General features: G+C 49.1%; 1 protein-coding gene across 3 annotated transcripts in view; it reads right to left on the bottom strand.

Annotated features, from left to right (window-relative positions):
• The window catches only part of TMEM214 (transmembrane protein 214), a 390,212-nt gene that overhangs the window by 102,089 nt on the left and 275,356 nt on the right, over positions 1-12,767 (bottom strand). For all 3 annotated transcript variants that reach the window (XR_014963237.1, XM_085613232.1, XM_085613233.1), the window contains exon 13: positions 1-36. This exon is cut by the window's left edge and continues 82 nt beyond it. Coding sequence is in view for 2 of the 3 variants with exons in the window: in XM_085613232.1 (XP_085469358.1) it covers positions 1-36 (36 nt within the window). In the remaining variant the exon portion in view is untranslated. The remainder of the gene's footprint in view (positions 37-12,767) is intronic.

The following is a 12,767-nucleotide window of genomic DNA, read 5'->3' as shown; positions in this document are numbered from 1 at the left end:
GGGGAAGCCTCCACCTCTCATTTTGAGTAGTAGGACCTTTTAAAACACATTAAAAACAGTTACAAATAGCTATAAATACTGAACACAGAACACGGTTTAAATGATTGCTATACATTATGTTAACAAGCTTGGAGTATGGGTGGAGTGCGGTATAATAGGTCATAAGAAATACCCTTAATTAAGTAATAAACCTGGAATACGTGCTTTCGTGTTTATGAATCTTAATCCCAGACAGACTGAATGTCTAACAGAAAATATAATGAAGTCATTAAACCTACACAATGGGTGTCATAGGAATATATAAAGAGCTTTTGGTTTTTAAGTGACTTGTGATTCAATCCAAAACCCAAAATGCATTAGGACACAGATTCTATGTCAGGACCGGAGACTTCAGATTATGCTTTTCTCTCTTCGCTTTTATTACAATGCGAAATCGAAGCAGCCAGAAAGATAACCAACAAAGCATCACAACAGTAAAAAACTACAACTCCCTACAACCAGGGAGGAAGAAAACAGTCCTTAGTCCTTCCATTATTTCCACCATCCGTGGTACATAGTCCCATGTCACTCTCTCCCTCCTCTTTCTTCGCTGCTTCGCAGCCAGTTAAGTTGTTTTTTTCTATTCTCCTGGTATTTGTTAATTGCCGCTTTTGTAAGGTTATTTATACTGCCTTGGAATTGTTGCACGTTCTTTGCCTTGACAGATTCCTTAATCAGCCGCGGGAGCGTTGTTCCGCTCCTTTCGTGGCCGGGACCCCTGCTGGTGTGGTGCTTCTGAAGCCCGCTAGAGGGACTCGCTCCACTCGTTGCTCCTGCAGCGCCGCTCCTCATAGAGGAGTCGTGCTGTGAGAGCAAGGAGTCGAGAGCCCTGTCCCCATCTGCCTAACCGAGACACCCGCAATATATCCTTTTTTCTACGCCTCGGCGGGGGTCTGTACTTGGGGTCATTCCCGCTGATAATGCGCTCGAGCGCAGTGGTGCACAGCTTTGTCGTTGCGATTAACAGTCGGCGCGCGCACGCGCCCAGTTATTGCTCCCACATTAAGCGTTAGACGCGCTGGGAGGCAGACAGCCCGGTCAGCTTTGAGGGCTAGCGCGTCTGGGGTGAGTGCAGCCCTATTGTGATCCTTAGGATTACCTACATCTGTGCAGTCTTTTAGTCTGCCCCCATTGGTGGGGTTTTGTTCTCCACATTAATTCTGTAGTGCCCAGCTTCTAAATAAATAGAGGACTCTTCTGTTACCTGGCTCCCCACTTGATCTGTGTCTTTGGGCAGTGATTGTCTCCCCTCAACTATGGAAGATCAGTCAGATTATTATGAGGAGGAGGTCCATGGATATCTACCCTGGGATGATGATTTTTATGAGGCGGTCGACACCTCAATCTACCGAGTGGTTAATGAGGTGGTTGGGCCTACGGAACAACGCCTCTGAGAAGATTGTTGAGGAGTGCGCTAAATTAGCAGCGGCTCGAGCAGAGCCTCCGGCGGATTCTATTCCGCCGTCTGGTGTGCAACCTCCACCGGCCAAGAAACAGCGGCCTGAAGGGGTGGACGTGGACGCTTTTGCGCGCCTTAAGTCTGCGTTTTTGGCTTCAGCGCCACCAATCACCCCGCCCCCCTGCCGGCGGCCGCCCCTCAGGACCTCTTAGACCCCCCTTCTCCCACGAAGGACGACGATGCTGCGCAAGGGGATACTGATGACGAAGCATGGTCTTCACGGCCTTGGCGCCCGGCTGCGACCCCTTCCACCTCTACAGCCACTGAGGACGCTGACATGCTTAACCCTGATGACATTATGCACCCGCGTTCGGCGTCCTGGGTTCCTGGCGACAAGGTGGCTAGGTTTGTTGCGGGACGGCTCCTCAAGTCCCTTGAGAAGCAGGCTCGAGGTTGTCTACAGGCGGAGTGCCCCAGGCCCTCTTTGGACGATTAAATAGCTTTCACCCCAGAGTTGGATCCTAAGATGGCCACCTTTTTGGCCAAATACGTGAAGGATCCCTGGAAAGGCATTGACAGGTCCTGGCGGTACTGTCAGGATAAACTCCGACGCCATCGGACCAATGACGAAAATACTGGACAAGGCGGAAGGTCTCCTATTTCCCCCGAGGTCCTTTCCAATTGGGCCCAGAGGGCTATTATCTTTCTGGGCAACGCTAATTGTGCCCTGTCCACCGAGCGTTGCCGCTCGCTTTTGATTAAGCTAGACCCCAAACTTGGAGATTTGGCCTCTTCAGAGGCGGGTGCCTTGGCCCAAGGGGGCCTCTTCGGCAACCCCTTTGTTAAAGAATTAGGAAAGTTTGTTGCTACATTCACTTCCCTGGACAAGGCCCTGTCCAGTATCAAAAGAGTGTTTAATCAGCGGGTTTTCCGTGGGGCCGGTCGAGGCAGGGGCCTCTCGCCCGGCCGCGGGTCCCAGCAAAACCCCGCACGGGGACAAGCCTCTGGTCGCGGGCAGTATAACACTACCCCGAACTATACAAACTTCTACCCGACAAGAGGCCAACGTTTCAGAGGACGCGGGAGCTTCAAGGCCAACGCTGGAGGTGGACATTCCAACGGTAAGTGTGCCCCCTGCTTCACAAGTTCGCATTGGGGGTCGACTAGCGGTCTTTCGAGATGCGTGGGATGACATTACTTCAGACGCATGGGTCCTTCAGACCGTTCAAGGGTTTCATATAGAGTTTTTCTAAAGCCCACGGCAGGAGCAACTCCCTCGCCAGATATCATTCAGCGCTCGAGGCACAGTTGATCGACGAGGAGGTCTCCGAGCTGCTCTGCAATGGAGCCATTTGCCAGTCAACTTTGCACCCTCACGGGTTCCTCAGCAATATCTATCTGGTGGACAAGGCCGACGGAGGCCGGCGCCCGGTTATCAACCTCAAGGATTTCAACGGGTGGTTGGTGTACCGCCATTACAAGATGAAGAGAATCCATCTGCTTCGCGATGTCCTCTTGCCGTCCATCTGGATGGCGCGCCTAGACTTGAAGGATGCCTACCTGGTAGTTCCCATCCACCCACCTCATCGAAGGTTGCTGCAGTTTTGTTGGAGGGATTTGGTGTACGAGTTCACCGCCCTTCCATTCGGTCTTTCCTCAGCCCCTTGGTGTTTTACCAGGGTGCTGCATTCGGCGGTGGAGTTCCTCCGCTCTCATGGTATTCGTATGATCGTGTATTTGAACGATCTGCTCCGGATGGCTCAATGCCCTCGGACCCTGGCCGTCCAACTGCAAAAGACGGTATCTCTTTTGCAGGGCCTAGGTTTCATTATCAACGAGACCAAATAGGTTCTCCAGCCTTCTCAAAAGGTAACCTTTCTCGGGTTCGTGGTGGACTCTGTCCAAGCGACTTTGAGTCTTCCGTCTCGAAAGATGGCGAAAATTCGACATGAATTGCGCCAGATCCTCTCCAGTGAGTGGTGGGTCTTCTCTCATCGTCAATTCAGGCAATCTTCCCGGGGCCCCTACATTATTGGGCCCTCCAACGCCTCAAGGCGTATCATCTGAGGAGAGGGAAGTCATACGACCATTTAATTCCCCTCTCGGCAGAGGCCAGGGAAGAGGTCATGTGGAGGTTGTTCCACATGGAAGTTTGGAACGGACGGGCGATCTTTGGTTCAGTTCCAGACCTTATCATAGAGGCCGACGCCAGCAGATCAGGCTGGGGCGCTCGGTGCGGGGATTTTTCCACCGGAGGAGTGTGGTCTGTAGACGAGCAGAATCTTCATATCAATTGTCTGGAGCTTCTAGCGGGCTCCTTTGCGGTCCGATGTTGGACCAAAGACAGGGTGCAGTCTTGTGTTCTCCTAAAAATGGACGTCTCGGCGGTCCGTTACGTGAACCAATTGAGAGGTTCTCGCTCCCATGCATTGGCAAACTTGGCAAAAGATTTTTGGGGTTGCTGTCTGGATCATCATATCTCGGTCACAGCGGAATACCTGCCGGGCCGGAGCAATCAGATTGAGGATTGGCACTCGAGGAACCTTTACGATTCCAGTCTCTGGAAGTTGGATCCTCAGATTTTCCACGAGATCAATTCTCTATGGGGGCCGTTTTCAGCAGACCTCTTTGCCTCCCGTCTGGACCATCAGGTCCCTCGGTTCTTCAGCTGGAGACCGGATCAGACGGCAGTTGCCACGGATGCTTTTCTGCAGGACTGGACCACGGAGAGCGGTTATGCATTTCCCCCCTTTTCCATGATAACAAGAACGGCGGCACAGATCCACCGACAGGCAGCGGAGGTGATCCTGGTAACACCTTGTTGGAGGTCTCAAGTCTGGTTTCCAGTTCTTCTGGAACTTTCTTGGGATTTTCCAATCCTACTCCCCCAGCATCCTCATCTGCTTCGGAATCCAGACGGGATGTCTCACCATCTGATCGCGCAGGGACGGCTTCGCCTCATGGTGTGGCGACTTTCAGGCAACGTTGGTCGTTGCCAGGCCTTTCGAGGCCGGCTGAAAGCCTCCTGTCAAAGGCTTGGGCGGATAGTACCACAAAGCGTTATCGGTCCGCTTGGGCGAGATGGGTTCGTTGGGGTCTTCGACGGGATTTGGATCCTGTGGTCGCAGGTGTCATTCACATCTTGAATTTTCTGGCAGACTTGGTGTCCGATGGGCTGGCCTATCGCTCTATAAATGCAATCAGATCGGCGATTTCGGCGGGTCATGTTCTGCTAGACGGCAACCCAGTTGAGGAACACCCGTTAGTCTGCAGGCCGTTGCGAGGTATACGGTTATCTTTGCCCCCTGAACCTCATTATTCGATCCTTTGGGACGTCAATTTAGTTTTGAACCTCTTTCTATCTTGGCAGCCCAATAAATATCTCTCACTGAAAGAACTATCTTCTAAACTGGCTATGCTCTTGTGCTTAATCTCATGCAGGAGAGTTTCGGACGTCCGGGCTTTGGACATTTTGGCAAGAACTTTTTCTCCTGATGGAGTAGTTTTTACGATAGAGCGTCGGACTAAGTGTCATACTCGTACAGTTTCATACCCAGCTTTTCAAGATACACCAAAATTGTGCGTGGTAGAATGCCCCAAGGCATATGAGAAAATGACCCAGGAATTCCGCCCTCCAGGCGAACCTCAACTTTTGATAGCTCTCGAGAAACCGCACAAGGCGGTGTCTTCTCCCACAATAGCTAGGTGGGTGCGTTGGGTCATGCAGAAAGCGGGTATTGACACAAGGCAATTTGGTGCTCATTCAGCTAGAGGCGCTATGGTCTCGAAAGCATTTGTGCTGAGAGCGTGACTAGAGGATTTGAAGCGAGCAGCGGATTGGTCTTCAGACTCTACGTTCAAAAGGTTTTATTTCAAACCGGTCTTAGATGTGGCTCATTTGTTAGAAAGTAAGCTTTGAACTAGCATAATCTGAAGCCTCCGGTCCCGACATAGAATCGGAATTTGCCAAGCAGAGTGACGTTATGTTCCAATTCTATTAAGGACAGGGAGGCGAGGATTATCCCACCCGGAGCACGACAGTGTGAACCCACCTGTATGTTAGTAAGTAATCACTTCTTGAGTTTCGGGGTGAGTTGAGTTAATGTACAATGTTCAGCCTCGGTTTTACAGTGTTGATCATGTTGTTAATGTCATGTTTCTTGAACTATTTTTCCTCCTCCTGACATTTTTCCTTGTTCTTCCAGGAAACGATGGGTCAAAACAGGACCAGTGATGATTTGGTGTGACTCATGCGAAGAAAGAGGAGGGGGAGAGAGACTGATATGGGACTATGTACCAGGGATGGTGGAAATAATGGAAGGACTAAGGACGGTTTTCTTCCTCCCTGGTTGTAGGGAGTTGTAGTTTTTTACTGTTGTGATGCTTTGTTGGTTCTCTTTCTGGATGCTTGGATTTCGCATTGTAATAAAAACGAAGAGAGAAAAGCATAATCCTCGCCTCAGGGTCCTTAATAGAATTGGAACTTACCGTCACTCTGCTTGGCAAATTCCGATTCCATCTCAAATTATGTTTATCCCCCTCTAAGGATAAGGGTAATGGTAGAGATAAAAGGCTTTATATAGTCTGTGGGCTGGTAAAGAAAAGTTGTGCAGACAAACAAGTAGGGACAACTGTTACAGCTTTTCAGTGTGCGGAGTACATGTAAATTTGCAGTGTTACATGAAAGCGGATTGTTTCTGGTAAATAATGCTTTTAGCTTGCAGCACGCACTGCTGTAGATCACATGTTCTGCCTAGATCGAAAAGCAGTACGTGTACATCCAACACTGTGCCGATCAGCACAGTTGGAAGATGCCTTGGAAAAAAAAATATTATGCTTGCTGAATGTGTGAACTGCTCAGATATTACTTAAAGCCATTGTGTCTCCTTTCTTGTCAGTGGATTGTGATCTATCAGAGTGGTGCAGTGTGCCTTTGTTATAGACCAGAGATTGGTCTGACCACAGAAACTGGCATTTGCACGTGGGGCAAAATTTCAAACAAGCGATTTCCATAACCTCCCTCCAAAACAGTCATTGGCATGCGATCTGGCCCAAACCTTTCAGCACGATTTCCTCTCAGTCGGAGGTGGATAGTATGCATGGTGCTGCAGTGGAAGTCTTCATTTCTCTGGTCCTCTGGTAAAGAGGTGCAACTTTAACTGTGCACTTGAACACATCTTAACCCAATAGCGGGAAAGAAAATCAGTGTAGAAGTCACCTCAAAACCGAAAGAACATAGTTGAAGAAACACAAGTTTCAGCATTCTTCATCCAACACTAGGTACCTGGAATGTGCACAGAATGCTTTTTCCAGCAGCATTAGCTGCAAAAGTGGCAGTTTCTGAAACATGACAATATCTCCATTACTACTCCCGGATGTTCTGGGGTCCTCTTAACATGGCAACTGGAAAACAAAGACGGGGCTTGAAGTGAAGAATGACACACTGACTTTATAAGAACCACCTGAAGAGGCGAGGGGACTTGGGCCCTAATTTAGAGTTTGACAGACAGGTTACTCCGACACAAATGTGAGATATCCCATCCACTTTATTACAAGCACACTTGTAATAAGGCGGACGGGATAGCCATTACGTTTGTGACAGAGTAACCCGTCCACCAAACTGTAAATCAAGCCCTCAATTGGGAAACACAGGCAATGCAAGAAGACAATATCTTGAAAGCAGCAGGAAGTCTGTGTGTGTTGCTTTCCCATATATCTCCATTCAGGGATGCATGCTCAAACGAATCCCTCTTTGAACAAGTTACTCAGCAACGCTCATTCAGATAGAGAACCTTTCTAGATGCAGATTTCTCACCTTTTGAATATTACCCAGGATTCATACTGGATCCGGAAACCTTTCAGCAGTACCTCTGCGAGCCAGAAGGTGGCACCTTGCAGCTCCATTTGCAGCTCCACACTTCCACTGCAGATACGACGTGCAGGGCCTATAGAGGCTGCACTCCTGCACGCTGATATCAGTTTCTTTCAAGACTGTCCATGTTACCAGAAGCTAAGCCTCAAAAGCAAATTTGCAGACTGTGTGCAGACTCCTAGACTTAGAATCTTATTAATAGAGTCCAATCACAGAACAGAGAAGATCTGTGAGTAATCGGAGGTTAGGTAGAGTCTCTACCAGAAAGAGTGTTACCAAAGGCAAGAAGCTTCTTTTGATTGAGACTATTAGCTGCAGGGTCCTCACCTATTGAATAGATACCAAAGCAGGACCTATTTGGAGGTGGGTCTGTGAGAGGACTCAAACCAGAAAGTCTTGCAGGACCAAGGTGGCAAACTGCCCGTCTTGGCAAACCAGAACTGTTGAGAAAATAGTACGTCATATGAAGGAACGCCCAAGTAGCTGCCTGGCAGATGTCCTCGGAAGGTGATTTTTTTCCAATGCATAGCAGATCTTACTGCAGAGCACGATCCAGCAGGAGATGGTTCTCTTCTGCACAGACTTGCCTTTTTTTCACTCCAGAGAACACAACAAAGCTGATGGTCCAACCAGTGGTCTTTGGTAGGATCTATGTAGAAGCTCAGCTCTCTTTTGTGTTTACTCCTCAAAGAGGGGGGAGGAGCAACGCTGGCAGGGTGTTAGTTTGACCGACATAGAATGGCATCACAAATTTTGGCAGGAAGGATGCCAGAGTTCACAAAACAGACTGTCTGGAATGAAGGCAGATTAACATAAAAAAACTGAAGTTTGCTTATTCGCAGCGTTGAGTTGACGGCGACGAGGAACACAGTCTTTGTGGTGAAGAGTCAAAGGACAGAAGTGAAACAGCTTGAAAGTGAATACACATCAAATAAGTCAGGATCAGATCCTATTGTGTCATATGTTGTAGCCCTTTTCAAAATCGTATGACAACTGGTGATTTAAACACTGGGGGCTGATCTGGCAACCGTAAGAGGGTCAAAAGAGAACCCGTACCTGTGCCCAAAGAATAGCCTTGCAGGGCAAGAAACAAAACAAACAATGGAACGTTAGAGCACTTGGACTAAAGAGGTCAAACTTGGCATGTGCTCCACCAAGCCACAAATTTGTCCCAATGAAAGACTTCTACTGTTTTGTCGAGGGATACCTGGCCGCCAAGATGACATCAACCAACTTCTGAGGAAGGTCAAAGGTACTCAGCTGTCACCTCTCAATCACCAAGCATGAAGGTGAAGATTGTGAAGGCCTGGGTGCAGAACCCTGTCCTGTTGCTACAACTGCAGGTCCTCCTGGAGGTGCAGCCTGATCAGAGGACATATGCTCAAAGTCAGGAGTTCTGGACACCATACTAACTGTGCCTGGCACAGAGCCACTGGGATGACTTGGGTCTGGTTTGTCCTAATCTTGAGAACTCCGGACAGGACTGGTATCAGTGGAATGGCATTTACAGGAGTCCCGGGTCCCATTTCAGGCAGAAAAAGTCTCAAAGTGAGAAGCCATGGAAACTAACATGCAGTAGTGCTGATATTACGTGTTCTTGGTGGCAACAACAGACCGGGCCAAAGGTCTCCCAATTCGCAGAAGACTATCTGTCACTTCCGGGTGTAACTGCTATTCGTGATATGCTAGGAGCTGACAGCTGAGTTGTCCACCCTATTATTCAGGGATCAATCCATGTGGTTCACCACCAGGAACATTCGTTGGTGGTTCAGATATTTCCAGAGGTGCAATGCCTCACGGCACAGGGCCCAATACTCCAACCTGTTTGTTGCACTTCCACATGGAGGTGGTGTCGTCTGTGAGCACCTGTACCAGCCTCCCTTCGATCGATGACAGGAAGGCTTCCAGCGCCAATCAGATGTCCCTCAGCTCCAAATGGTTGATGTGGAGCCGGGACTCTGCCAGGGACTCTGCCAGAGACTCTGATCTCCACATCTTCCAGGTGGCCGCCCCATACCAAAGGCGATGCATTGGTCACCACTTCAGATCTTTTGAAGTCTCCTCTGAAATCTGAACATGGTAGGAGAGGTCCCCTTGATGTTGGGCCCACTAGGACCTCAGATCTCACTGCAGAGCCCGCATATGCCTCCTGGCCTGCTCAACCAGACGGCTGCAGAAGGCCATTAGACCCAGCAGTCTAAGAGTCAATCTCACTTAAATCCAGGACTGAAGCGGAAAGATCGGGATGACGGCCTGAATGTCCTGGACTCTTTTCTTTAGGAAAGGCATGAAACCGAACGGGGTCCAAAATGGCTTTGATGAAGGGGAGCATCTGAGAAGGAGTAAGGTGTAACTTTGGCACACTGATAGTGCGTGCATAAAGAGGACAGGAGGTCTGCCGTAGTCTGGAGGTGGTTGAGGACTGCCTGGGGCAAGTCTGCCTTCAACAGCCATTCATTAAGCTAGGGAAAGACTAGTACCACAGGCCCCTGAAGAGGAGCTGCCACCACAATCACCACATTTGTGAACACCAGAGGGGCACTGGTGAGACCAAAAGGGATCACATCATAAATCACATCCTACTAATACATAGTAGCATAGGATGCGGATTCCTCTGTGGCAGGTCCAGGAGATGATACAAGGGCCACCCCGGGAGAAGTGTTGAGGCCACTAGCCTCCTGCAAATCTTCGTACCAATTGCCGTCAGTTTAGGGTTGCACAAACTCATCACCCTGGTCTTAGTCATCGGAGCCAAAAAGGGAGTGTGAGGTGGACGGCCTCCCTTGAGAAATGGGAATGCCTAATAGAGGAAGTGAGGCCTCAGAGGGATTCGGGTACAACGTTGGTTAAGGTCGAACCAGCGTCGAATTGACATTGAGGAGAACAATTGGTTCATCCTCCTTCGATGAACAAATTCATTATCTTCGTTAAAGCCTTGTCTGGTAAAGACATGATATAGCCGCAATTTCCGTACCTGTGAATTTCCGAGGTGTCAGACTAGATCAGGAAGATTTTTCTTCAAGCAATACCCCTTGCGCACCGGTAGGTGGAGTTAGTCAGCTCCTCGAGTCGTCGTCCGCACCGAAAGTGATGTCTGCATTACCTATATAGGCGCCACATCGACGTCAGTTACTTTACATGACTTTCCACGCCAGAAGCGCGGAGCCATGAAGTGTACTGACCTTGGTGTGTGGGGAAAACTAGGGCCCTGAAAGGGATCGGACCGGGCCCTAGAAACCTGTCCGCACTGCGGGGAGGATCGGTCGGTAAGGAATCTGCAGCTAGATCACGTCTGTACCAGATAAGGCATTAATGAAGGTAAGGAACTTGTCCATCTGGCCGCAGATTCTTTACCTTTGAATAGATACCCAAGCATTACTCATCCCTGGAGGAGGGACTGTGGGCAAGTTAAACTAGAAAATCCTTCAGAACTGAATGGCGAAAATGGCTGTCCCTGCGGACTTGACTCTCTAGGCAGTAATGCTTTGTAAACATCTGCAGGGATGCCCACGTTGCCGCCCGACAGATGTCCAGAACTGGGACTGCACATTGCAACGAAGTGGTACCAGCCGTAGCTCTGGTGGAACGAGCCCTTAAGCCTTCAGGAAGCTGCTTCTTTGCCAGAACGTAGCAAATCTTGATGCAGAAGACTACCCATCACGAGATGGTCCTCTTCTGCACCGTACGACCTTGCTTCGCTCCGGCATACCCCACGAAGAGTTGGACTTCCACCCAGAAATCTTGTGTGGTCAAGGTAGAATGACAACGCTATTTTCGGGTCCAGACAGTGGAGGTAATCCTCTTCTTTAGAGGTATGCAGTGGAGCATAGAAAGTGGACAAGGTGACAGATTGCTCCACATGGAATGATGTTACCACTTTTGGAAGTAAAGAGACCCTAGTGTGAAGCACCAACTTGTCAAGAAATATCGCAAGAGTGGAAACTTGGAAGATAAAGCTTGTACCTTGCTCAGTCTCCTGGCAGATGTGATTGCCACTAAAAAGGCTGTTTTGATGGTGAGCAGCTGGAGGTGGCATTTATGCAGGGACTCAAAAGTAGCACACATCAGGAAGGTGAGAACAAAATTAAGATCCCAATGAGGTATAATGAAAGGAGAAGATGGGAACATATGAACAAGGCTTTTGAGAAATCTATGTACAATGGGTGACTTAAATAAAATGGGTTGGTCTGGCATCCTCGGGAAAGCAGACAAAGCAGACAGATACCCTTTCAGGGAGCCCAGAGCAGAGCCCTGCTGGGCAAGGGTCAAAATAAAAAGCAAAACATCAAAAACGGGAAGCAGAAAAAGGGTCAATAGACTTTTCTGTACAATATATTAAAAATACGTTCCATCTGCAGGCATGCAGCAAATTGGTGGAGGGAAGCCTGGCCTACAAAACAGCATTCAACCTTCCTCCCAAAGTTTGTAATGTTATAAATTGCCACTGCTTAATCTCCATGCAAGATGACGTAAGTTGACAGGTTTGGGTGCAGGACCTTAAGATCTTCCCAAAGAGGCAGCTTGATCAGAGGATTGATGCTCATTTGGAGAAGCTCAAGTTACCAAACTCTCCGTGCCCAGTCCGGAGCCAGAAGAATGACTTTGGCCCGGTTGTTGATGATCTTCTTGAGAACTCTGGGCAGGAGTGGTATGAGCGGAAAGTCGTACAGGAAGACTTTGCTCAACTCGAGATGAAAAGCGTCTGAGCGAGAGCCCAGCGTCTAAAACTGCTAACAATGCCCATTCTCAGGTGAACACATCTAACTAAGGCTCTCCCCACTGATGAATAGACCTTGCGCCACCTCCAGACAGAGATGCCATTTGTGATCCATTAAGCATCAACAGCTGAGTTTGTCCACCTTGACATTCAGAGAACCTGCCAGGTGTTGAATCACAAGGGATATGCCCTGCTGTTCCAGCCAAGTCCAAAGATGCAGGGATTCTTAACAAAGGGTCCATGAGCCCACCCACACTGTTGGTTGCAACGCCACATGGCGGTGTTGTCTGCAAACACCTGAAATAGACCCACTCCCCCTACTCTCCCTCCCCAAGCGATGGCAGGTAGAAAGGCTTTCAATGCCAAATGGATTGCTCTGAGCTCCAGCATATTGATGTGAAGTCCAGATTCCGCAGGAGACTAGAGTCCTTTGATCACCACCTCTCCCAGGTGGCTTCCCCATCCCAGGAGTGATGCATCTGTCACTACTGTGAGATCTGGTTGGGAAAGGGAAAGGGGTCTGCCTTTGACCCAATTGCACTTTGTCAGCTGCCACTGCAAGTGTAATGCAGTTCCTCCAAAATCTGAACCGTGTCGGAAAATTCTCCAGATTCTGCACCCACTGGAACTTCAGGTCCCACTAAAGAGCCCGCATATGCCATCTGGCATGTGTCACTAGCAGGAGGCCAGGAGGCCCAGCAGCCTCAGAGCTATTTTCACTGAAATCCAGGATAAAGGCT

Source organism: Triturus cristatus, chromosome 6 (genome assembly GCF_964204655.1).
Source record: "Triturus cristatus chromosome 6, aTriCri1.1, whole genome shotgun sequence".
Lineage (NCBI taxonomy): Eukaryota > Metazoa > Chordata > Amphibia > Caudata > Salamandridae > Triturus > Triturus cristatus.
Note: the sequence above shows the minus strand (reverse complement) of the source record. Positions and strands in the feature narration are given on the sequence as shown.